The sequence below is a fragment of the Pelmatolapia mariae genome, linkage group LG15 (genome assembly GCF_036321145.2).
Source record: "Pelmatolapia mariae isolate MD_Pm_ZW linkage group LG15, Pm_UMD_F_2, whole genome shotgun sequence".
Classification (NCBI taxonomy): Eukaryota; Metazoa; Chordata; class Actinopteri; order Cichliformes; family Cichlidae; genus Pelmatolapia; species Pelmatolapia mariae.
The window spans coordinates 11067050-11093205 of NC_086240.1; the positions used below are offsets into that span (position 1 = coordinate 11067050).

General features: G+C 37.7%; 1 protein-coding gene across 1 annotated transcript; it reads right to left on the reverse strand.

The window, feature by feature from the left end:
• Positions 1 to 447: 447 nt before the first annotated feature.
• On the reverse strand, positions 448 to 15111 carry ptk2bb (protein tyrosine kinase 2 beta, b). The gene is made up of 30 exons (XM_063495611.1): positions 14914 to 15111; positions 14523 to 14701; positions 14321 to 14408; positions 13902 to 13981; positions 13608 to 13670; positions 12923 to 12977; positions 12637 to 12777; positions 12411 to 12485; positions 12211 to 12312; positions 10969 to 11086; positions 10770 to 10809; positions 10644 to 10675; positions 10486 to 10527; positions 10297 to 10394; positions 10096 to 10177; positions 9889 to 9989; positions 9623 to 9738; positions 8602 to 8702; positions 8171 to 8260; positions 6265 to 6469; positions 4912 to 5017; positions 4762 to 4821; positions 4551 to 4673; positions 4254 to 4406; positions 3978 to 4013; positions 2056 to 2074; positions 1897 to 1931; positions 1551 to 1685; positions 1347 to 1427; positions 448 to 832 (listed from the first exon to the last, which is right to left on the reverse strand). The coding sequence occupies exons 1-30, from the start codon at positions 15109 to 15111 to the stop codon at positions 617 to 619; spliced, it is 2970 nt and encodes a 989-aa protein (XP_063351681.1). The 3' UTR covers positions 448 to 616.
• Between the last annotated feature and the right edge of the window lie 11045 nt (positions 15112 to 26156).

The following is a 26156-nucleotide window of genomic DNA, read 5'->3' on the forward strand; positions in this document are numbered from 1 at the left end:
GAAATCAGGTTAATCTGTCGTGGATATGATTGTTTGGGAGCTTCCTTCACTGGTCAGTGGATTTTAATTCCCATGACTTTGTGCGATACAGCCAACCAAAGACGACAACAAAACGCCATTGATGCTATATTTACATTTCACTACTGACAAAAGTAAACTGTTCGCACGTGTTTTCTTTTTTGCATGAAACATTTCCCATGCAACACATTTTATATTTACAAATACAATTTTCAAAGCAAATATCTGAGTCAACACTTCACCAATCACACACAGGTACAGTTATCATTTAAAATTTAGCATAACTGACATCCTAAACATGATGCAAGGGGACCACAAAAGGAAAATGACACATTTCTGTATTATTGCATTACCTAAAAATACACATGCATCCATATGCAGCATCACATTTAAACTAAACTCTCATTAATGTGACAGTGGCTATCCAAAGTACCGGTGATGCTGCAGGATTCATTTCACTGATTGATCGATGTGATCCAACTAAAAATGCATGCTTTACAATGCACAAATGTTATTTTTGACTTTCACATGTTAAGAAAAAAAGAAGTCCCTATTTAGTTTGATGTGAAACTGAAAAAAAAAAAAAATCTAATGTCTTTCAGGGATCAGCAGGCTTTGCTAAATTGGCCCTGACTCTTGCTTGATCCACAGCGTCCAACATGTTCTTGCTGTCCATAGCCAGAGTGTGTGCGGCAGCCAGCATCTGTTTCTTACACTCCTCCTTCAGAGAGGTTATGGCATTCTGCTGAGCCAGCCGCATTTTGCTGATCAGCTCCCCCATGTCGTGGTTCAGCAGCTTCTGGGTGCCTTCGATCTGCGGTATTACAGAAGACTAATGGATCAGTCGTTTACATTGGCGCTTTGATGACTGAGTTTTACGTTTTGCCAGCTCTTCGGCTGAGGAAATCTGGCGTTGCGTCATTAACAGCACTTTTATGATGCAAAAATATGGATTCTGGGTGTCCCCCACCAAAAATGTAAACTTTAAAGGCAAGTGTATCATATTTGATGAGTTTTTGTGACTTCTACATCAGTGCGATTTTTTTAAACTAAAAAGTTTCAAGAAATAAACTGAAAAAAATGTTTTGTAGCAAATATTATATAAATTAAAACGTATATATTCAAAATCATATTTAATGTTCTTTATTATGTCAGGAGGTTCACCGAACACTATTTTTAAAAAGAAAATGGAATGTTCTGGCAATTTTTTCATGGTTCGGGATTTAAAGGGATAAAATAGTTGTATAGTTTTTGCTTTGTTTGTGTTTAAAGGGATAAAAATGCACAGAAAGGAAATGAAATAATAAAATAATGCTGTCATACTGTACCTCAGTTCTCACAGACTCGTGTAAGGTGGGCAGTATTTCATCCACACTGCTAATTAAATCTCTTAATGTCATCCCAACAGACTGTGGGCAGAAATCAATACAGAAATGACTCAGGAGCTTTGTCTTTGCATTTCAAAATTTGGCATTAAAGCAGCAACAAACTGTAACACTGAAGTGGAAAGCAGATCATTTGTCTCAGTGTACCTTGATATGGGTAATGTATTGTTCTGGCTGCAGCCCAGCGATGTCATTCTTGAGCTGGACGACTACTTTGACCAAGTCCATGACGCAGTGATATACTTTGTCATCTGTGCGGTCAAGCTCAGCTGTGGGCGCAGGCTGAAAAAGGAGTAAATAGGTTTTAAGAACTGAAATACTATATAACATCACAAGACACTTACTTAAATAAAACAGTGGCATCGATGCCCTTTTTTTTAAAAAAAAAAAGGACAAATTATGAATAATTTTTCATTCAAAAATCAAAGCTATTAAATTAAATGATCTTTTTCTGTGGCCTAAAAATAATTTTAAGAAAACTAAATCTGCTTACCTTTGCTGTGAGTCGTGGCGGCTTCTCAGGCACTGCTGTATGGCAGAAATATGAAAAATATGACAGATGAGGAGAAATAGCAGATAAAATACAAAAGGAGTGAAGGAACATCTTTAGATCATTTTAGATGTGAATCTGTGAATTGCTTTGAGTGCTTACCAATCTCGATGTCAGCCGGCTAAAAGAACAAAAGAAGGAACTCATGAGGACGAGATGAGGAATTTTTACAATTCTACACTTTCTAATCAACAGCTCGCATTATGTATTGACAACAACGCACAAAAGTAATCATAATAATTGATGCTGCTGATAGTTATATGAGACCAATCAGCTGGTCAGTTTAAGCAGAGAACAGCACTTAAAAAACCCAGTATTATGTTTATGCCCCTGCTGCCCTAAATTAACAGTATTGGTAATTACCAAAATCATTTTTTGTGTTTCTGTATTGATTATTACACCAGTGTGAACAAGGTGTTTAATCAAACTGATATTTTTAATGCTAAAATTAAATGATTCTTGTTATCCATTCATTTTTAAATGTACTGTTTCATAAAAAGCAGGGAGGTGCTCGTTTCTAAAAGGACATTATTATTCTTTGATTAAGATGTCAGTTATTCATGAACAGCAAAATTCATTTTAGTGGTTGAATGTTATGTCTGATTAATTTCTGACTCCTCAGGGAAGTCCAGTATGCTGCCTCAAACTTACACATAAAATCTCACTTTCAGTTTTAAACAAGTTTTTGACATATTTCTAAAATATTTGCATTTTTTCTTTATGACAGGTCATCTAATTAATTTGTTAAACACTGCACATCATCTAGACTTGACAAATTAGCCCTTTAATACTTTTTTAAACTTTAAATGCTTAATTAAGGTAGCAATACTCTTAAATAACACACTTCCTGTCATAAATGTATATTTCAAATTAAGAAAAAGGGGAAAGGCTTTGCAGCATATATCATGTGGATGCCTCATCAAAGAAACTGACAGTCAGATGACACAAACATACATTATTTTCTAGGGTTATAATAACACTTTATATATAAATATTTTAGTAATATTAAATATATAATAATTAAAAATGTAATAACGTATATCATGTGTTTTTTTTATGCAGCTCTGGACATTTATAGTAGTTTTGGTGATACAAATATGTAGTAAAGCTTTAGTTGTGCCATCAGTACGGTGGCCCTGTGAGGCCAAACGGACTGCAACTTAAGAAAACACCAGCAATAAGAAAAACGCTGCAAAAGCACACAAAACACAACGGAAATAGGAAAAACGGAAATAGGAAAAACAAAAACAGAAATAGGCAAAAACAGATTTCCAAAAGCACAAGGGAAGTGTTTCTGGGGAGACAATAATCCGATGGACCAGTTGCAGGAACCAAAATACGCTAAGAATTGCGCTGGGAGACACTTAAAAGAAGTGGAGGATCTATCGCAAAGAAAAAATGAACGGTAAGTGTGTTAGCCTAAAAATCCATCGTCAGTATTATATGAATCATGAGATTAAAACACACTTACCTAGCATATTTTGGTTTCTGCAACTGGTCCGTCGGGTTATTGTCTCCCTAGAAATACTTCCCTTGTGCTTTTGGAAATCTGTTTTTTCATTTTTTCTATTTCTATTTCTGTTTTCGTTTTTCCTTATTTCCGTTGTGTTTTGTCTGCTTTTGCAGCGTTTTTCTTATTGCTGGTGTTTTCTTGCGGTCCGTTTGGCCTTTTAGGGCCACCGTACATCAGACAATGGCAATTATAATAATTTCATCATGATAGATAGACTTCATGTGCATAAGTTTCTATTTAATAAAATATCTAATAAAAGATTTAAACTAAGTTGACTAATAGTGGTCTATACTGATCCCTGCAGGAAATGTGACCTATGACGAAGCTCATTTTTCAGTGATCACAAACAGTCACAACTGGACTGACAATAATGTAAAAAAAAACAAAAAACCAAACATTTACTTTGTTTGTATTTTAGGTATCTGAAAAAAATGTATGTCTCCATTGTAACTAAATTGATTCACTAAACTGCCTGTAATTAAAATTACACTCTGTACAGGAGCACACCTACCTCTGGATTGGCAGTATCTTCTAGTCCCATGGGGTCCTGCAAAGAAACAGGCAGGTTCATTTTATACAACAGAGATATAGACCCTCTCTTTGGAACTGTTATCAGGGGCACATTCAATTTAAGACTAGTGGGGCTTTTTGGGTGAACAAGTAGGTTGATATTATTTAATGGTGCCTCGTTCCATGTAGCCTTCACAGCTACACTGCATTCGGAACCAGAGGAGGACAGAGACACAGAGAGGGGTTTGACAAAAGTAAAGGATGCTCTGTTCCCCACCAGCAGTCTCTCCTCCTTTTTCAGCCACTTTTTATCCTCCATCATCTGCTCTTTCTGCTTGCGGAGCGTTTCATGTATCTGGTGTTTCTCCCTCTGCCACAGGAGCTGGGCGTCTTCCCCGGTGTTCCGTTCCACTCTGAAAAACTCGTTCTCCTACAAGTACAACGATGGAGAAGTGTAATTACAACGTTACTAAAACAAAGAATCGCATGAGTATCCTCGTTCGACACAGTACAATACAGTGCTTTAGTAGGTTGTGCAGCTAAACCTTTAAAGGAAGTGCTTAGTGTCTCTTACCCCCATGCTGCGGCGCCGGGGCGACTTGACAGGCAGTGCGAGAGTGTTGCTGGAATCGACAGGAGACTGATAGTCACATGGGCTTGCTAGGTCAGGTGAGCTGGCACACAGAGCCTCATTGAGCTGCACAGATACAAACAGACACACACTTATATATGGAAAAAAATTAAAGCTACCTCAAAGGATGTGTCTAGAGGTTGCTTAAAAGTACCTGAATGTGCAGACCAATACTGAGTGTGTTCCCAAACCGGGCTGGTTTCATTCTTGAAGGCTTCAGGAAATGTAAAAGATTATAAAAATGTAATTTGTTACATCCAAATTTTAAGACTGAGCAGTAGGTAAACTTAAAAATAATTTATACCTTAGGCGGGGGGTCAATGTTGAACTTGGACTCGAAAAATTTGGTGGAACGCACTCTGTCTCTCTCTCTCTCCGCTTCCTGCTCCTTCTCCATCTTGTGGACATCACTGTTAAATTTGAGACACATTTTACATCATGCCTTTGTAATGCATTCACAAAAACTTAACATGTAGTTTCAGTTAGTCACTAACTAATGTAGTAACTTTGTTTGTGTTATGCCAGGTCTGAAAAGCCAGTGAATTATTAGAACTAAGTCCATAATTTGCTAGACAAAGATACATTTTTTGTCATTTTCCTTTTATGCACCACCCCAGTTATTGTTTTAAATCAAACCATCAAGCTGGCATTTAAGTCTAGACTTTCAGCTTTTAACTCAAAGAGTTTTACACAGATTTTACATGACCCTTTTGAGAATTACAGCCAATTTTATCCGGTGTCCTCTATTTTCAGAGACTCAAAAATAATCGGACTGTTTTATCTAAGTTAAAGATAATGTTTTTAAGGGCTGTGTAAAAATCCTTTGCAGTCAGTGCCTGAAGTTTATATCATTAATAAACACTAGTGACTGAGCTCCACTGGCCACCATAGATGCCCAGGCCAGAACATTGTCTCCACCATGTTTGACAGCTGTTGTGAGGCTTTGGATTATGATGTGGTTCTAATCATGGAAACAGATGTGTGTAACCAGTGGTTTGCACCTTGTCTATTTCCATTGAGGTCTACGTCTCCTGACTGGGACAGTGATACACCCATGTCCCTAACATTGTTCTTGACTTGGTTAGATGATGTAAAGTTGTTTTTTTATCCATGAAGATAATTATGTCTGATTTAAAATCTAACAACTTTGGATTTTAACAGTTTTACTGTTGTTGAAAATTCAGAAGTATGATGGCGTCTTTGTCTAACAGATTATGAACCTAACTACACAGTAAAGGGTTGATGGTTTTCCTTATTTTCCGTCACATGTATATAGACAGGATATATTCTCATATTAATCATGATGTAATCATCATGTAATCCCTATGAGCCAATTGCTCAAGATTCAGACTACTACAAACTTGTAGCCAATCAGAAGCCAATCATTGTTTCAGTCAATGGCTAAAGTGACAGGCTACAAGAAGATAAAATTAAAAAAAAAACTTCTCTAGTGGAGTCAAGAATAGAAATATGAAACTAGAAATGAGTAAAATAAACCTTTTTTTAAAATAGCACTATGAGACCAATATCTGCTTATGCAGATAATCACAAACTTCAACTGAAAAAGATTGGGCCCACTGACCAAGCCTTAATTAAAGGATCTCAATCCATTTGTATTTTTCATAATAACTTCTTTTAATAATGCATAAAGAATTACCTGATCTTCATAACCAACTCAGTGAAACTGGGTCTTTCACTGGGGTCGTAGGACCAGCAGCGGGTCATGAGTGAGTAGAGGGCAGGAGGGCAGTTATCTGGTTTGGGCAGTCTGATGCCTTGCTCCAGCTGGTTGATCACATCTCTGTTCTCAAGCCAGTAAAACGGCTGCTGTCCACCACTCATTATCTCCCACATACACACAGCTAGAAAACAACACAGAAACAAAAACAAGCTTGGGAATGTTCACCCTCCAGTTCATTATTCATTTTCAGATTGTGTAATAGACTAAAAATAGAAAATATCAGGCAATAAGGATGAAATTCAACACATTAAGAATAGCAAACAAAGACACACAAATGCCACCTGAAGCAGTCATTGTGGTGCTTGGTAATGGAGCTAGTAATAATTATAACTATTCATTATTCATGTTTTTGATTATTTTCATTAATTGCAGTTTTCAAAAAAGTTATTTTTCCACCAGATGAAGCTCAAAAAGCTTTATTTTGCTTTATTTTACAATAAGCTGTGTAAAATAGAATATTTCATTCTTGTACTTAAAAGCAATCCATGACTCTCCGACAGGAAGCAGCTGTTGGGTCAGAATCTACCTAATACAGTGCTATAATAAAGTGATATATAAATAAATTATGGTATGGTATGGTAATATATCTCATGTTTTTAATGCATATCCTATAGCTTTATTTTAGCTATATCAGCCTTCAGTCCACTTTATGTCCACAGTTGTATCAGTCACTGTTGCAAAAAGAAATACATGAACTAAATAAGATGTATTTTGTGAGAAAATATTACAGATCTGGGTCAATAATAGTGTTTAGTTCATGCTTAAAAATTCATAATGGAAATCATAAGTATGGTTGAATTCAGTGCATAAAAACATACAGTGCAGAACAAATTCCTTTTACATTGTTGGCTACATACAGCCCAGTTTGATCTTAAGTGGGCCGGATGAGAGAAACTCCCTTTTCTGTCAGTGTAAAGATATTTAACTACACATTTAATCTCTAATATATTTAATCATGAAAAAGAAGTGCAATTTCAACAGTACCTATCAGTTTTTAGTCATTATATGGCTGCTTTGGGCTTAAATTGTAAGAAATAAATGTGAAAATTACAGAAAACTGCACAGACTGACCTGGAATTGGAAAACGTAACTTTTTTTAAATCAATTAACAGCATATATCTTTTTTTTTTACGGGGACGAGCTGTAAAAATCATAAATTTTATAGCATATAATGAAAAAACAGGAATTCTATTACTTATTTGCATTGGTTTAGTGTGAATGGCCATGGTCTTTATCAGTAGGAAGGAAAAGGCTAAAATTTATGCCCTGCTTCACATTTTCCAAAGTCGTCCAGTGAGCCAGATTGGAGTCTTTGTTAGGCTAATTCAGGGTCCCAGGCCTTGTGTTTGTTTATGTTTTAGAAAAGCTGATTTACATTAGGGGAGGATATCAAATAGTCAGGCATCATAAAGGTAATTCCTCACTCTCTTAGGCCTCAAAGGTCAGAGGATGCCACTGTTTCAGTACTTTTGTAAAAGCACTAGGAGTAAATACACATGAAAGGCTGTTAGGTTGGGATTCTGAGCCTTCTGTGGCTTAAAATTCCCCCATGTAAACCATCAGTGTTTGAGCTAAAAAAGCAAAACAAAGAAAAGAAGAATAACAGAGTCCACTGTTATGTGTGTGTGCACGCTATCTGTAATGTAGAGCCATATCAGCTTAAATAATCCCTGCCTCGTCATAAAACTGTGTAGCCCTTGTTTCGGTTGATTATTAACCAGTAACCTGACCTTTTTCTATGTGCGAGTGTTTCTTAGTCTCTTGTGCACCAAACGCTCAAAATGTCACCGTGCTGTTGTAGGTAAATGCGTAACAAGCTCACCGAACATCCACACATCACTAGCTGAGGTAAATCGCCTGAAATTAATGGATTCTGGGGCCATCCACTTGATTGGTAATCGGGTCACAGATGCTGCAAAGAAATTAGCACACTGTATTATAGTCAAGATAGTCAAAGTCATGGTTTTTAAAGATTTTTCCAAATAAGTTGATTAATTTGTGTATTTGTTTTAAATATTGTTTTATTTTTCTATTGACAAGGAGAAATAACAGACTGTGGTTTAACTGTATAGATCCTTTAATCTAAAATTCTGATCAAAATTATTACATGACTTAAAACAATAATGTGAACAAGATTAAAATGTAGGAAAAACATAACAGAAGCCTTTACAGTTAAAGTATTTTATAAATCTAGCTGATATTTTATGTTTATTGCATGAAACATTTGTGTTAGTTCATGAGTGTCTCTTTTACCTTTGTAGTATTCTTCATCCTCTATGTACCTCGATAGACCAAAGTCTCCAAGCTTCACACAGTCCGGACTGGCGACTAATATATTCCGAACTGCTATGTCTCTGTGAGCGGACAGGATTGGAGGAAAGGTTGATGTTTATGTGGGTACAGGTGGATAATGTAGGTAAGATTCAGGGGAAATGTAAATAATGCATGTTAAAACCTGAAATTGTGCACTCAAACAGTCTGCAGACACAACTCAATGGAACATGTTGTTCTGCTGTTTCAGTACAACTTTCCTCTTTTAAATACAAGTTTTAAGCTTAAATAAAACAACGTTTTTCCAAAATGTGACGACTTCATCACTCAGTCACACTAGAGTTAAAATACGATGGTAGGCTCCTCTCCTTGCAACTAGGAAAAAAGTCTGCATTCAATTTTTTAAGCTGGTGGACCGATTGCAAGTAGTTGCAGACCAACTGTGTTGCCTGCGTGGCGCCCACTTTCAATCAAAAGGCGCCTGAGTAGGATGCCTTGTGGGAGAAAACCCAACAATACAAATCCAACTCTTTGAATCAACTTGAGATATTATGTCTGCTTCGTTTGCCATGAATTAACAAAGAAGCATGCCTCATCTGGCCATCAAACTGCTTGTCACTACTTGAACCTCTGGAAATGGAGGACTGTGTGTAAAAATGGCTGTAATTCTTAAGCTGAAAGTGTGGATTCTATTTTAGAAGCAGACCCTCGGGTTGACCCAGAAGCCACAGGAGGGATTATATATCTCGACTCTCGACAGTCGAGATATATAATCCCTCCTGGACTGGAAACTCCTCAGGATTCCCCAGGAGGAACTGGAAAGTGATGCTGGGGACAAGGATATCTGAAATACCCGCCTAAGCTGGTGCTACTTTTATGTCAGACCATGATCATTTATGCTCAAAGGAGGAAGAGCTTATAACACTGTAACCTTTCTGTTGAATAAAAGCATTCATTTTTTAATTAAGAAGAGATGTAAAAAAAAAAGGATAAAAAAATGTACCTGTGTACCATGTTAACCCCTCCGAGGTAGACGAGAGCTTTGCAGATCTGCAGGCTGAACAGCACTAAGGTTGTATTTGTCAGCTTTTCTTTGTTTTGAACCAAGTAGTGTCCCAGCTGCAAGAAAATCAATAATGCGTTTAATCAGTCAGGAATTCACATGTGCAACATCTGCTGTGGCATCCAGAAGCTACACTAGTTTAAAAAGAAAAAAGAACATATATTAAATGCATATTTTGTATAACCAATCAGGAAATGAGGACTAACCTCCCCATACTGATATAGCTCCATGACAATCCACACGGGATTCTCCTCTATGATTCCAATCAGTCTGACGATGTGGGGATGGTCGAGGTTCTTCATGATTACTGACAAACACAAACATCACAACTTACCAGGACAACTCTGTCAGTTACTGCTGGCACAGTTGTGGTGAATAAAGCAGCTGTTTTAGAACTCTTTTTCTCTGCGTACCTGCTTCACTCATGAATTTTTCCATCACGTCAGGTGAACAGTCTTTGCAAGTTTTCACTGCCACATTAACTCTTTCACCATTCTGTCCAATTAAACACATGTTATCGCACATTCACTTTGCGTGCTGCCATTTATTTCTAATGCAATCATGTATTTTATGGATGCTCTGTAACACACCGCGCTTAAACCCTTTAAACTTACAGCTTTTTTGTATACTCCGTCGTAGACTTCCCCAAAAAAACCCTCGCCGAGGATTCGGCCAAGAACAATGTCATTTCGGTCGATGCCGTATTTCACAACTGCAGAGCAACAGTAACATTTGTGAACATTAAAAAGTGAGTTTTCACAGGTACGATCCTGCAACAGAATTGAATAAAGACTTTTCCGAACCTGATTTTGGCCTTTCATCAATCTCACAGTAGATATCTGAACCTAAAAATGCAAAAGATCTCATTTTTATTGTCTTCATAATAACGTCACTATTAAAAGGAATTTGGTTTTTAACTATTAAAACTGTACAGCATAGGTTGCTAAAATTCTGAGCTCACCCATACTCTGTCTGAGCGAGCTCGTCTCTCTGCTGCTCCAAGGAAAAGACAAAATGGGGGAAAGCCTAAGTCAGAAATGTTCAAATTAGAGCACTGACTGCATAAGTCAGTAAAACAGCCACTTACCCAGTAGGAATTTCAGGTAGGGAGGTTCTTGCATTGGCATCTAGGATAGGAAGTAGTTATGAGAATCCAGATTGACTTTTAAGAATATATTTCAAACAGCTTTTAAGACAATGGTCAATTCTTAAAAAAAATATGTTGCCCTTTATTGCAAGTTTTAACTCCAGTGATGTCAAGAAAACAATAGATGAATCTTACACACCTCTATTTGGTCGGTGGATAACACTTTCATCTGTGTTGTTTTCCAAGCGGCAGTACCCGTCAATAAGATCAATCATGTTCTCAGCCGTAGCAACCGTGGCCACATTGACGGTCAGACGCTATCAATGAGGACAGAATGGCATGTCACAAAAATACATAGACTGAATGGCCAGTTTAGAAAATACCAATATCTCATCAGCCAATCACATGGCAGCAATGCATTTAGTCATGTAGACCAGCAAAAGCTCAAACATTAAAATAAGGTGAGCTAGGTAAGAAATGTGAGTTAAGTGACTGTGAATGTGGCATGGTTGTTGGTGCTCAGCGTGCTGGTCTGAGTATTTCACACATTGAACTTTACAGAGAGTGGTCCAAACAGAGAAAGTATCCAATGAGCAGCAGTTCTTTGGATGAAAATGCCTGGTTGACGCTAGAGGTCAGAAGGAAATCACCAGAGTTCGAGTTGATAGAAAGGCACAAGAAGGTGTTGAATGCATAAGACATCGAACCTTAAAGCAGATGGGCTACAACAGCAGGAGACCACACTATGTGCCACACCAGTCAGCTAAGAACTAGGGACTGAGGCTACAATTCACACAAGCTCACCAAAACTGGACAACATAAGATAGGAAAAATTGCTTGTTTAATGAATCTTTAATGTTGCTGCAACATTTGGTTAGTGGGGGTCAGAATTGGGTCTAAAACACATAAAAGCATAAATGTATCCTGCCTTGTTCATGCTGCTGGTGATGCTGTAATTGTGTGGGGGAAACTTTTCTTGGTACATGTTGACCTAGCACCAACTGAACATAGTTTCAACACCCAACACTTTTGCTAATCATGCCCATGCCTTTCTGACCACAGTGTACCCATCTTCTGATGAAACACAACATGTCACAAAGCTCACTGCTTTCTTAAACATAGCAATGAGTTCACTGTACTAAATGGCCTCAGATCTTAATCCACTAGAGCGGTGAAATGCGAGATTCACATCATGTATGTGCGCCTGACAAATCTGTATTAACTTTGTGATGCTATCCTGTTAATATGGATCAAAATCTCTGAGCAATGTTTCCAGCACCTTCACAAATCTGTGCCACAAAGAATCTACGGAGTGCTGAAGAGAAAAGACAGTCCAATCGAATACCAACGAGGTGTACCTAACAAAGGAAGCTATTGAGTGACATTCCCTAATATTTCAAACTATAGGGAGGAATATTTTTTAAAGTTTTGATATACTTACTTGCTTCGCGCCCTCTATGTCAAGATTTAGGAGAGCCTTGCCATCGTTCTGTGATATGCATTGTACTTTCTTAATTTGTTTGAAGTCAGCTAAAAACACAGCCTGCCACACAAAAGGAATGAATGCAATGATTAAATTATGATTGGTGGCAGGCAAGTTAAACCTGTGTGCAAGATTAACAAAAACCTAATCACGCTTACAGCTGAATCCTTCTGTGTGCGTTGGCGAATTCCTCTCCCACCGACGACCAGCTCCACCGACAGACTCCAGCCTTGCTGTTCACAAATAAAAACATTTGAAACATTAATACCTCAAACAGTAAATCTACAGATCTTGGAGTTCTGGACAAGCTTAACGAGGTCTATTTTGTTATTTATGAATAAGACATGATTCATTGCTCCAGTTGAACATCATGTTCCTGCTCACCACTAGTTCACAGGGGAAGGCCTCTTCATCGTAGCTGACGAAATCCTTAAGCGTCTCAAAAAACTTGATCATGCAGTCATCCTCCTTGAGTGTTGCAAATTGCTGAAATGTTTGCTGAATCATCTTCCGCAGGGGCCTAGGCTGGATCACAGCCACAGAGATTTGAAAATGGTAAAACTTGCACTTTTGCACAATAGTGACTCAATATTAAATTGCAAAGGAAGTATCATAATTTGTGGGTGACTGTTTAGGTAGGACACACTAAGTCACGTTTAGAGAAATTTACCTTCATGCTGTTAATCAGCTGCTGTGGAAAGAAAAGGTCCAGGCCAACATCTTTTCTAAATTGGTAAAACAAAGAAAAAACCTTAGAAGAATAGTCAGAATTAAAAACATACTCTAGAGCTTAAAAGGCAATCTATTGTCGATGTTAGCTGTTTGTCAAACTATTGGTACTGGCATTAATAATGGCCAATAAATATAAATAAAAATTTCAGTTAAAGTTTTTTGGTAAGGAACAATAAATAGCTACACATATTTAGGGTGTCTCAAAGAAATAAATATATATAATATATAATATATAAATATGTATCGGCTTTTTAAATCATCATCAAGTCATTTAAATTTTATATTGAGCTTGCATCAACCGGTATGCAGCCTGTTTAAATTCGTCCTGATTTTTCTCTATGCTGTGACTTTTCTTACTTTTTTTCTTTGTCTTTTACTTAGTATTACATAATTTCCCTAGGGATTAATGAGGTAATCTGATTCTGATTTAATATTTAAAAAATGGTCTTTTAGTTCAATTCAAGGCATTTTTAATCATTTTTTTGAAGCTGAGGGCTCACAACCGATGAAGTGTCACTTTTAGGGTAATGTAATTAAACAACACCAGTTAAACTGGATTTAAAAGCCTTTAATGTAATATTAGAGCGATAACTCTTTGTACTGTGCAGAAAGTAAAAACTTACTCTAGCAGCTCAAAGTTAGATTTCTTTTCAAGACCTTTTGCATTCATGTCTTTGTAGAACCGCCTGTGAAAACAGAGTGAGAATAAAGGTACAAAATGATTAATAAAAATAAAGGCAAATGTGAGCAATTTAACTATTCTATAGCTTTTGATCATTCTATTAAATACAAAGCACAGCAACATGGGTTAAGTTATGAAAGAGCCTGCAAGAGCGAGACAATTGGAAAGTGTACAGTAAATACACCCAGTTCAGTCACCTCACACTCACAGCGAGGTAAGGAATGCAGTGACTCACCTGATCTCCAAACAACCAAGCTGCAATGCCATCCCGTCACTGACTTTATTGGCATGATACTGCATGTAATCACTACGCACCTATAATAACATGTCAAAAATTTGAGTTTTATGCGAATACCAACAAAACAATTCTAAATAGAACTTTAAACAAAGTCAGTCAGGACTCTTTAAATCAAAAGAAAACTATTTCCACCTAGAGTGATTTTTACTTGACTTTGCAGCACCAACCCAGTCTGTCATCAATGACAACAGGCTTCTTTAGTAGAGTTGGGTTGCAAAGCGGCTTGCAGAGGCAGCAGCAAATTTAGTAAGTAACACACTCTACACGAGATTTGCTAAAATGATGCACAGGATATCAGTTAAACAAGTACAATAGAAGCAGGAAGCTTTTTAAGACAGGATAACAAATACAGTTACCTGTTGGTAAAAATACACAAAAGTCGATCTGTCATCTTTGAATTTTTCCACAAAATTCACAGGAATGTATCTGATACGAAGGTCATATCTGTGCTCGAAAGGAAAATATAGATATCAGCTTACAAATAAAACTCAATACAATAAAGCTTAGAAAAAGTACATATGGTAATTACAGATTAACATCCTAATAGTCCATCAGTACCTCCACTCAGCTTCCAGATGATTGCTCTCATAGCGCTTCTCCACCTCTCCGACAGTCAGGTCTGGATGGAGCCAGTGAAGTTCTTCTGACTTCAGGTGCTTTAGCATGAGGCCATAGCATCCTGCGTGTTGAACGTTTGGCCCTAAACGCCCGCTGACCAGAATCGAACGAATGATAGCCTGAAGGTGAAAAAAAGAAGTTTAAAAAATACTTTTTGAAAAGATTTTTGGTCATCCTTCAGTTTATTGAAATTTCTGGTTTAAACTCGTTTAAATATGTAATGGCGATAAAATTATAACATTAAGTGGTGGAAACACGATTTGGCACTTCCCTTTTTGTCTTTTTTGACAATGAAATTCTCTTTCCCATATTTTCTGGGCTACACTCTCACCCTAATTTGCCAGGAGTTGTCACATTTGACCAGCTTGAAATTCTTGCCCAGGTTGTTGTTGGTGCAGAAGCACACTTTAAGGATTTTGACAGGTCCACCATCCCCAGAGAATTGTGCCTCAGGGCCAGCCTCCGTTTCATTTTGTCGTGGACTGGGCACCTTCCAGGACAGGGTGTCACCGGACATCACCTCATACATTGTCAAAGCTGGGTTGGCATCATCACATCAAAATCATCCTTTAAACAGAGAAAAGAAAAACGATACTTTATATACATGGTGCTTTTTTTTTTTAGATGGACATCTGGGTAAACAAAGGTTTAACTGGAAGAACTGAGTGATAATAATTTCTTCAAAAGAAAAGGACACACTGTTCTGTGAGTTGCTTCATTATACTACTACAGTCATGCGATGCTTCACTTTGAAGCTGTGATCTTTTGCCATGTGGCTGCTATGATTCATATCATTTTTTCTGAGATATCCAGATTACATTCTTTCTCAACCAGATTTCAAGTGAGGACCTGCAAAGTTTTGGAGTAAAACTAATGGCTGCTCTCAAACTGTTTTGAGAGCAACCATTCACAAACATGCAACAAAAAAGTACAATGAAATATTGAATTCTTTGCATTTTTATCTCCATAATATTTTGCTACTAAACGTTGTTTCTCTATTAACAACATTCCTTTTGCCACCTGTTAACTACCAGTTCATTTTCACTCTTTCCCTGCAAATGATTTGTTATAAAATGTGTTGTCTAAATAGCTTGGGAAGAAAGTGACTGGACTTCTTCGACTTTGGGGAGACATTTCACCTTTCATCCAAGAGGCTGCCTCAGTTTAATTCAATTCAATTCAATTCAGTTCAATTCAATTCAATTTATACAGCACCAAATCACAACAGTTGCCTCAATGCGCTTTATATTCTAAAGTAGACACTACAATAACACATACAGAGAAAAATCCAACAATCAAATGACCCCCTATGAGCAAGCACTTTGGCAACAGTGGGAAGGAAAAACTCCCTTTTAACAGGAAGAAACCTCCAGCAGAACCAGGCTCAGGGAGGAGTGGCCATCTGGCGCGACCGGTTGGGGTGAGAGAAGGAAGACAGGATAAAAGACATGCTGTGGAAGTTCTAAAACCAAAATAGTGGAGAGTACCTTAAGAGGACATTTTTAGAAGTATAAAGTTAGTTAGCAGTATAAACTCAACCACCTACAACATTTCCAAGCTCCTTGCTAACATCCTAGCTCCCCTTGTGGGGAACACACCACAACCCACCATGAATGACCATGACTGAAAAGAGGAGGTTGCTTACGACACCTCTTAGCCACCTACAATGCAGTTTTAAAATGACTTCCCAGAAGCTTAAAACCCCAACTCACGTCTTGTGTCAGGTGACCTCAATAGGTCACGTGATAGAGTAAGGCGAGGTCTCAGAGCGATTTCATGTGAAACCTCTGGTTGGTAATAACCCACATGTTTTTTCATACTTTGCCTCATGTGATGACGCACATGATTCATAGTGGGTCAACAACCCTCTTACGGAGCTTGGACCCTCTTAAGGGTTTAAATACCTGGAACTCCTGACCATTTGGTTTCAGAGCTGAATGAGCCGTCTTTTGGATGAGAGTTCAAAGAGTATACCAAAGTAAGACAGGTGAAACGCTCTCACGAAAGTAAGAGGTCCAGTTGCTTTCTTTCCAAGGTCCTTAGGCTAACCATGATCTGGATCACTGAGAACCTACACAGAAAACCTGTCAGGCAAAAGAATAACATATAATTCATGTTGCTTTGTTCAAACATACATTTTTAATCACGTGTTTATGGTCATTTTAAACTTTGTAGTTAAACTTTCTATTAATTTGGTGTTAAATGCCATTTGCGGTCCACCTGCAGTGACTACTAGCCCACATGGGAATGTACCAATGTTTTTAACACAACTGTTGGTATAAATATCAAGGTTATGCATATGCTTGGTATGCATACTCATTAAATAAAAAAAACCCTTGAATGTTAAAACTCCTGACAGCACACTGAGACTACAACTTCCACAGCCTCGCCAAAACTGGACAATAGAAGATTGGAAAAATATTATCTGGTCTAATGATTTGCATGTATGGAGGACCATAAGAGCCACGCGCATCGAAATAAAAAAATTCTGTGCTTAATTTTAATAAACTGATTTTTAAAATGCTTTTCAAGTCTTCATTTCAAAAAACATTTTCGAATTGCACTTTAATAAACTGCATTTCAAAAACCTTTTTCGAATTGCACTTTAATAAACTGCATTTCAAAAACCTTTTTCGAATTGCACTTTAATAAACTGCATTTCAAAAACCTTTTTCGAATTGCACTTTAATAAACTGCATTTCAAAATCCTTTTTCGAATTGCACTTTAATAAACTGCATTTCAAAATCCTTTTTCGAATTGCACTTTAATAAACTGCATTTCAAAATCCATTTCCCTTTCCTGTTCGCTCAGGGATTAACATGTGGATTAGCAGTTGGATTAGCAGTTGGATTAACAACTTCATTTTAAAAATCCTGCTGCTATTCAAATTAGCCACACCGTGGGATGTAAGGAGCTCTCTGATTGGTTGGTCAGACACAGGCTGTCTGCCTGGATTTTTCTAGCTCATAGTTTCGCCCTGCTAAGAAGCGTGTGTGCTTGTACAAAGGCCGTTCAGCCTCGGGATTTACACTCGGCTCGACACGGATATGTGAAGAATGAAGGGACCCTGCAGCGAAACGGAGAGCGCAACCTCTGACTGAGTGCCTGTTTACGCAGTCTGACCACCTGTTGAAGGTAACGTGCTAACATGGCTAACGCTAGCATCACCGCACGTAGCCCCGTTATTTTAAGGTCATCTTAGCTTATGAAAATTTTACGTCGCAGCTGTACGAGCTAGCTACGTGCTTTGTAAGCTGCTGTGCTCTTCACTGAATCTTAGCTTTGAATGTCCAGTATATTCTAATCAGTGCAATTTAAGCATTCACTGAACCTACAGTATCTACACCTGTTTGGCAAATGTGTGGTAAAGATACAGATAATGAAATTTAATTATTAATACAATATACATCATGAGAAACGAAAGCTGAAATTGATTCAGTTTAGTACTTTTCTCTGTATGCTCTGTGATTATAAAGGCCTTACATTCTGTGATATATACTGTAAATGATTTTCACAGAGGTCTTAAAGTACTTAAATCACTGCTGATAGTCTGGTTGTTTATATTTTCACGTTTTTGTGTCTGTAAGGCTGTTTGATGACGATTTGGACTCCTCTGGGAGATGAGGACACACCCACATCTGTTCCATACTGCAGCCATTGATGGTGTTGCGGCTCTGAGTCAGCTTTAGGCCATCAGATGCACACACTGGAAAACCAGCGCCTGGACTTCATGCAGGAGAGACGGCCTCAGTGATTTAGGTTCATAAGCTAGTTCAAACATTTCTGGCCTCTTATAACTTAGAATCCTTAATCTTAAAAGTGAATGCATTTAAAGCAGGAACTGCACACCTAGCCATCAGATGTTTGGCAGCATGAGTACTGTAAAGTTTTGTAGGGCCCTTGTTAAAAATTCCACAAGCACCACACCACATTTGTCATATACAGTTCCATTTTGTACAGTACATTGTTGAAATTATAAACTATATATTCTAGTTATCCACTTGTCAGTAATTTTTGAGTAAATGGATGTCACTGATAAATCAGTGGTGATTCACCTGCAAATGTTTTTAACAAACTTTGTTTTTTGTAGAATTCATCAGCAGCTGTGAAGAGATGTATTTGAATATCTTCTGGTTCCACTTTTCCTAACCTGGAAGCTGAGGATGGCTGATTCCTGACAAGGACACGCACCTCAGCGCTTATCATGGGTGTTACATCCTCTGTGCCGCAATTCCAGAGAAAACGAGAGAGCAACGACCACTCATTAAGACCAGCCAGAAATCTGTCCCTTTCTGGCAGCTGTGGAAACTTCCAATAAGAAAGTTTGCATTCTTAGAACAATGCTGGGTCGTGTGTAATGTGTCATCATATGAGGATATTACATTTTGACTTAATTCTGCTCAATCAAGTGTTTTGTTCGTTGATCCAATATGGCAGCTTTGTATTGTGCTCCAAGTTAAAACTCATTGTCCTCATGAGCACAACATCTAACAACTCTCCTTAAAAAAGTCGATGGACTTTAACTGGACACAATGGTTTCCAGTGGGAGATACATTCATCACTCACCCGTGACACTGGAGAAGTCACCTGAGTGAGTGATAAAACAATTTTCCATGGAAAATCCAGAGGAACTAAACTTTGTTGTTGTTTCTCTGGGCTCAATTTCAGCCTCAGGAGCATCTCTCAGAAGAAAACCGTTTTGCAAATAATCAGATAAAAAGACTGTTGAACCAGGTGGTATTCTCTGGAGTTTAAGACCAAAACTGAACTCAAACAGTGAATTGGTGTTAGACTGGAATTCATAAAATGAATAGAAATACTGCTGAAGCTGAATGATTCATTCATGTATATATATATATATATATATATATATATATATATATATATATATATATACATGACTTTTTTTCCCCCAATTCACCAGGTCTGTAAAGTTCAGTATGACTGTGGTACATGATACAAAAGAATAAATACAGAAGAATAAAAACTTTATGTGAATAACTTTACTCTTCTTAAAAATAGCTCATAAAACAAAAGTACAAATGTGTACAAGTTAGAGACTTCCTCATTAAGTTTACACTCTTTTGGAGTGATTTTAATTGTATGTTAAACAGAAAGAGATTAGGAGGTAAAGTAGAGGATGCACAGTCCATCACTGAGGCCGTCCAGGTGCTGGTTTTCCAGTGTGTGCGTCTGATGGCCTAAAGCTGACTCAGAGCTGTAACACCATCCATGGCTGCAGTATGGAACAGATGTGGGTGTGTCCTCATCTCCCAGAGGAGTCCAAATCGTCATCAAACAGCCCTACAGACACAAAAACGTGAAAATATAAACAACCAGACTATCAGCAGTGATTTAAGTACTTTAAGACCTCTGCGAAAATCATTTACAGTGTATATCACAGAATTTAAGGCCTTTATAATCACAGAGCATACAGAGAAAAGTACTGAACTGAATCAATTTCAGCTTTCGTTTCTCATGATGTATATTGTATTAATAATTAAACTTCATTATCTGTGTCTTTACCACACATTTGCCACACAGGTGTAGATACTGTAGGTTCAGTGAATGCTTAAATTGCACTGATTAGAATATACTGGACATTCAAAGCTAAGATTCAGCGCACTGTGTTAGAGGCTGGGATTTGATGAATTCATCATATATACAACCTTTGATCATCATTTATGTCCAGTTGAGAATGAATCTGTGCACTCACATATTAAATGAACTGAAATCAGTAGTGTGATCTCCAGTCTTGATATAAGGAATGAGAGAACTGACAGCTGTTATTTTAATCAACCTGTCTCAGTTGTTTTAACTCTTAAGTATCACAAAGTAATGTGGTAACATCTGGACTGACGAGTTTACTGTCAGCATTTTAATCGCTAGTTTAAAGGCTGTAGGTTACAGCCATTGCTCTAACACTGTATAAGTGTAATGTGGCTCAGTGCTGGTTCTAACAGTCTGAGCTGCTTCCAGCTTTATTTGTGAAGAGCACAGCAGCTTACAAAACATGTAGCTAGCTCGTACAGCTGCGACGTAAAACTTTCATTAGCTAAGATGTCCTTAAAATAACGGGGCTACGTGCGGTGATGCTAGCGTTAGCACGTTACCTTCAACAGGTGGTCAGACTGCGTAAACAGGCACTCAGTCAGAGGTTGAGCTCTCCGTTTCGCTGCAGGGTCCCTTCATTCTTCACATATCCGTGTCGAGCCGAGTGTAAATCCCGAGGCTGAACGGCCTTTGTACAAGCACACACGCTTCTTAGCAGGGCGAAACTATGAGCTAGAAAAATCCAGGCAGACAGCCTGTGTCTGACCAACCAATCAGAGAGCTCCTTACATCCCACGGTGTGGCTAATTTGAATAGCAGCAGGATTTTTAAAATGAAGTTGTTAATCCAACTGCTAATCCAACTGCTAATCCACATGTTAATCCCTGAGCGAACAGGAAAGGGAAATGGATTTTGAAATGCAGTTTATTAAAGTGCAATTCGAAAATGTTTTTTGAAATGCAGTTTATTAAAGTGCAATTCGAAAAAGGTTTTTGAAATGCAGTTTATTAAAGTGCAATTCGAAAAAGATTTTTGAAATGCAGTTTATTAAAGTGCAATTCGAAAATGTTTTTTGAAATGCAGTTTATTAAAGTGCAATTCGAAAATGTTTTTTGAAATGAAGACTTGAAAAGCATTTTAAAAATCAGTTTATTAAAATTAAGCACAGAATTTTTTTTTTCGATGCGCGTGGCTCTTGTGGTCCTCCATACACAAAAACACTGAAATCCACTGGAAACCAAAAATCAGTGAGTTACTGACTAGCGACTATAACATCATTGTGTTGGGCATTTTCCATCCTGTTTTTAATTATAAGAAATTGGCTTCTTTGAGTTTTATTAAAGGCTAACTTAATCATTTGAAATTCTAGGAATTCTGTTTCTTCTCATTTGTGTCCAGTATGCTATAGCTAGCAGGCAGTTAGCTTAGCTTTAGCGCTATATATTGGCCTGTCACAAAACTATCAGTTTTGCCATATAATTTGTCTTTTGATTTCAGATGTAAAAACCTTGTACATCAAAAATACTTGTAGTAATTTGGAAATATTGCAGTTGTCTGACACAGCAGGCCAGACTCTATAATGTGGATTTTCTGCAGCACATTTAGCATAGTACACATCTCAGCTGAATGGATGGTAGCACAGACTCAAAGGTGTCAGATTCAGACCCAAAAATCCAGCACCAGTGATGCTCTGTTTAGTACAATGACTGGAATAACTATCTAAGCCTGAAGGTGGCAAAATCTGCCTACCACCAAAACTGATAAGATATGCTAACTGCCTCCTGGTCCATCATTACGTTTAGCATACAGACCTGACATTCTAAATCCAAAATACTAAAAAGCAATAAAGACCCCTCCTATAATAATTGTTAATGTTTTATATATGTTTTTTTTTTTAAATCTAGTAAGGTTTTTAGGTCTCGTACTACGATTTGCTCATGAGATTGGCATAGACTATATACATAACATTTAACTAAATCATAATTCATTTTTCAGTGTTTTTTCTTAAACCAATTTTAATGGTTTTGAAGCCACTGGAGCTTTTTTCAGCTGTCACATGACTAACACACCAAGACAGACAACCAGTCATGCTCATATTCCCCCTAATCTAGGATCGCCAATTGACCTAACAAGCATTTTGGGACTGGAAGGAATCCACAGTGTACCTTGAGAGAGCAAGAGGAACAGGTAAACTGCACACAGAAAAATACCAGCCGGTCGGCGGATTCAAATCTGAGACCTTCTTGATGTGAGGCATCAGTCCCAAACACTGCACCGCTGTGCTGTCCTGAATTAAAATTATGGCTTGTTAAAACAACATGCAATGATAAAAAAAAATAAAAAATCCTTTCTTTTTCATGTAGGAATATTTATCTATCCTCCAAGAGCAGGTAGGAATATTTTTAAATGCATTCGAGCAACAGGAGATTCTGCACTGACCATTTGGTGATCTGAGATTTTAACAGTTCTTATGGCTGTGATAAAATAACAGCTATAAAAACACTTTTGGAATTAGACGATAATTTGTTCGCTGTTCTGAAAAGCAAGGGTGCTGTACACCCTGTGACCAAACAGGTTACGTGACACAGATAAAGGCAGGAATTACCGTGTGAACAAAAACTAAATAAATAAATGCACAGAAGCTCTTACCTTCTTATTCTGCCTGACCAGTCAAAAACTGAGGGCTCAGCAGAGCAAAAGAAACTAGCTGCAACATGCGTACCTCACAATACTGTCGATCGGAAAAGTGTCTTCTGTCTGTCATGAGGTGTTTCCGTACAACTGAAACTCCACGCTGTTAGTCCGTGAGGGAGCCGAGCAGCGTTAATTCTTTCAGGGCTTTCTGCTGCTTTTCGACTGTGTTTGTTAGCCTGAGGCCATGAATTCCCCAGCAGGGCTGAGTGGGTGTGTTTGTGTGTGCGTGTGTATGTGTAGAAAAGAAAAAGAGAAGATGAGTGTGAAGCAAAGGCGGCATGTTACACCATCACCTGGGTGTGGGCGGCCTGAAAGAGGGGTTCCAGGAGACAGAGTGAAGTTTAAAATTACTTCCAAGAAAAAGCATCCATGGACTGAACATGTGGATTCCACTGATTGCTGTCAGTAAACCTAAACATTACATACTGCTACAAATGGCCAAACACCATTGCAAAATCCTTTGTGACAAAATATTTGCATAAGGCTTATTACACAGTATACCATGAAGGGTTTGACGTCACACGGTCAACAACAACCACAACAACAGCAACAACAAGACAGGAAAAAAAAATCATCGAAACAAGACCACTGGTTGTCGTAAGGTCTTAAACACGCTGTTGGGCAAGCGTGTGAGACTAGATTTAGTTTTTAACACTTCAACACACAAATCAGGAACAACGAGGCACAGACATGGACAGGTCCCTGTTTAAACTGGGCTTCTTACCAAGTATAAAGACTGGCTTTAAAAGCCAAGCAAACTATTTCTGGAAAGAGGCGAGCGTTAACAAAAACTTTTTGTTTGTTGGCGGTGAGTCACAATTAATAAAAAGAAACAAAAACCTGACAACACACAAATATAGTCAACTGAGAACTTGTGTCACTCAGATAGACCAATTTATAGCTTTTTAATGATTTCAGTTCCTCTTATGTAACTGCAGATTACTTCCTTCTGACTTTCAGACTGATGGTAAAAAAAACTATGCTTTTTTTTAGGTTTTTGAATTATTGTGATGAAAGGAATTTGCCATTTTTTTTTACAAGTAATGAAGAAAACAAGTTTCAATTCAATCATTAACAAAAATAATTTCCCACAAAATGGCAGGTTAGATTTGTTGCCTTTCTTTGCTCATTTTACAATCAGATAGATTAGATTAATATATCAATGATGAATTAATAAATATAGAAATAATGTTCAGATACCTCAAAGTAAGGTCCTGTGCGCTGTCCTGTAAACTCTCTTGATTATATGAAAAGAGCCATCCAATTCTAGACAAGGACAGTAATGTCAGGCAGAATGAGCTCTCAAAAAAGTCAACACACACACACAAACACACACTTTTTAAAAATCCCCAAGTAAAATCACAAAATCACAGACAACCATGAAGTCTTTTCTTCTGATTGTCTGTAAAAACACTCTGTTTTTTTTTTTAGTTTTTTGGTTCATAAGTGAACAAAAGTGACACTTGCCAGGCACACACGTTGTTGCCACTCACACACTGTCATGCTGGCACTTGAGTTGTTATGGTAACGACTGTTCTCTCGAGGGAGTTTTTTTTTTTTTTTTTTTTTTTTTTTAACACAAACTGAGAGCGAGGTGGAGTGAACTAACTCTTTCAACACTCATCCACAACAGAGGCCTCAGCGGGACAATAAGTGGAAATATTCATTACCGCAGACAATTATCTAGAGGAGTTACTGCTGTATGTCTCCGCTATTATTCTGCTGGGATCTAATGAAAACAGCATCAACTGACGAGGGCGTATGGACGCTGATAAATGAGAAGGAAATTCCACAAGAAAATGAGTGGCAAGGCAGAAACTTTAAACAAGGCTGCACTTAGAGGACAGTGGAGGGTATACAGAAATGCTAAACTGATTCTGCAATGCAGTAAGTCTCAGAGAAATAATGGCCACCACCACGCAGCTGGGGAATGTCTAACACACTGTAAGGTTCTTTTGATTATTTTTATCCTTTATTTTTTATGTGAAAACTTACTTTTTTCCACGACCTGGCTTTTTGCTAAGTTTAAGCTTGCATATAAAACTTTACTCCTGTTTACATTCAGTATTTGGAAAGCTCCCATCAGAGTGAGACCAGTAACACTTAAGCTGCAACTCCAAGTTCATTAATCAGTTAGTTGCTTGAAATAAAAACAGTCTCTTTTCATCGTTTTAAGGATTAAACATCTTTGTTCAAGCTTGTGAAGTGATCTGTGTTATATAATTGTGGAAAAATAATGGTAGGTTTTTAGTCCTTAATTAATTGTTCATTAGTAAGTATAATATCAGTAGTTGCCGTTCAGTTCAGTGTTATTTATTTTGCACCAAATCACAGGGACAGTTAACTCAAGGCACTTTATACTGCAAAGTAAAGACCCTGAAATAACAGGGGGGGGGGGGACAGCAATCAAAAAAGCCTCTCTGAGCGAGCAGTTAGTGACAGTGGGGAGGAAAAACTCCCTTTTAACAGGAAGAACCGTCCAGCAGAACCAGGCTCAGGGAGGGGGAGCCATCTGCTGCAACCGGAGTCACAGATACCAATCCTCATATGCAATTTTTGGTGCTTTTATTTCATGATCTTGAGCACTGCCTTTCTTGAACAAAGTTCAAGTTTTCAAGTTTATAATTTGCAGTAATTTAAAGTTTGTTCACTACATTCAACCTCTCCTTTTAGCTGTAATCTTTCCTATTCAGCATGCATCTAAATGACTCCTGCATTACAGCAAACATGTAGGGTTCTATTTAAAGATAGTGACCATATCTTTTAAATTACTGCTGGAGGTTCATGTCGTCTTTTCTTTTAATAAATGAAAAGCATGCTTGGTTGACTGACTTGCCCGTTGAAGAATATCCCATTTCACTGCCTTGAATAACTTGTCGGTTTGCACTGGTGCTGGTTTGCACCTTGTTGTAAACTCTCTGTATTTACATTCATGCAGACGCCTCCATGGTAGATACTGACAATGATACACCTATCTCCCTGAGTGTGTTCTTGACCTCTTCAGATGCTGTGAAGTTATTTGTCGTAACCATGGAAATAATCCTGTCATCACACACATTAGTCATCTTCTGTGGTCTTGCAGGCCTTTTGGTATTGCTGAGGTGGCCAGTGCATTCATTGTTTTTTAAGAATGTACCAGACTGTTGATTTGCCTGCTCCTGAAGTTTCTGCAACTCTCTGATAGGGTTATTTTGTTTTTCAGTCAAATGACTGAATCCTTCACTTGTACTGACATTTATTTGGGCCTAAGTGAAAAATTATAAAATAAAAAAATCTAGTATTGATATTAGTTAGGCTTTCTACTTTGCACATCCTCTGACGGCCTC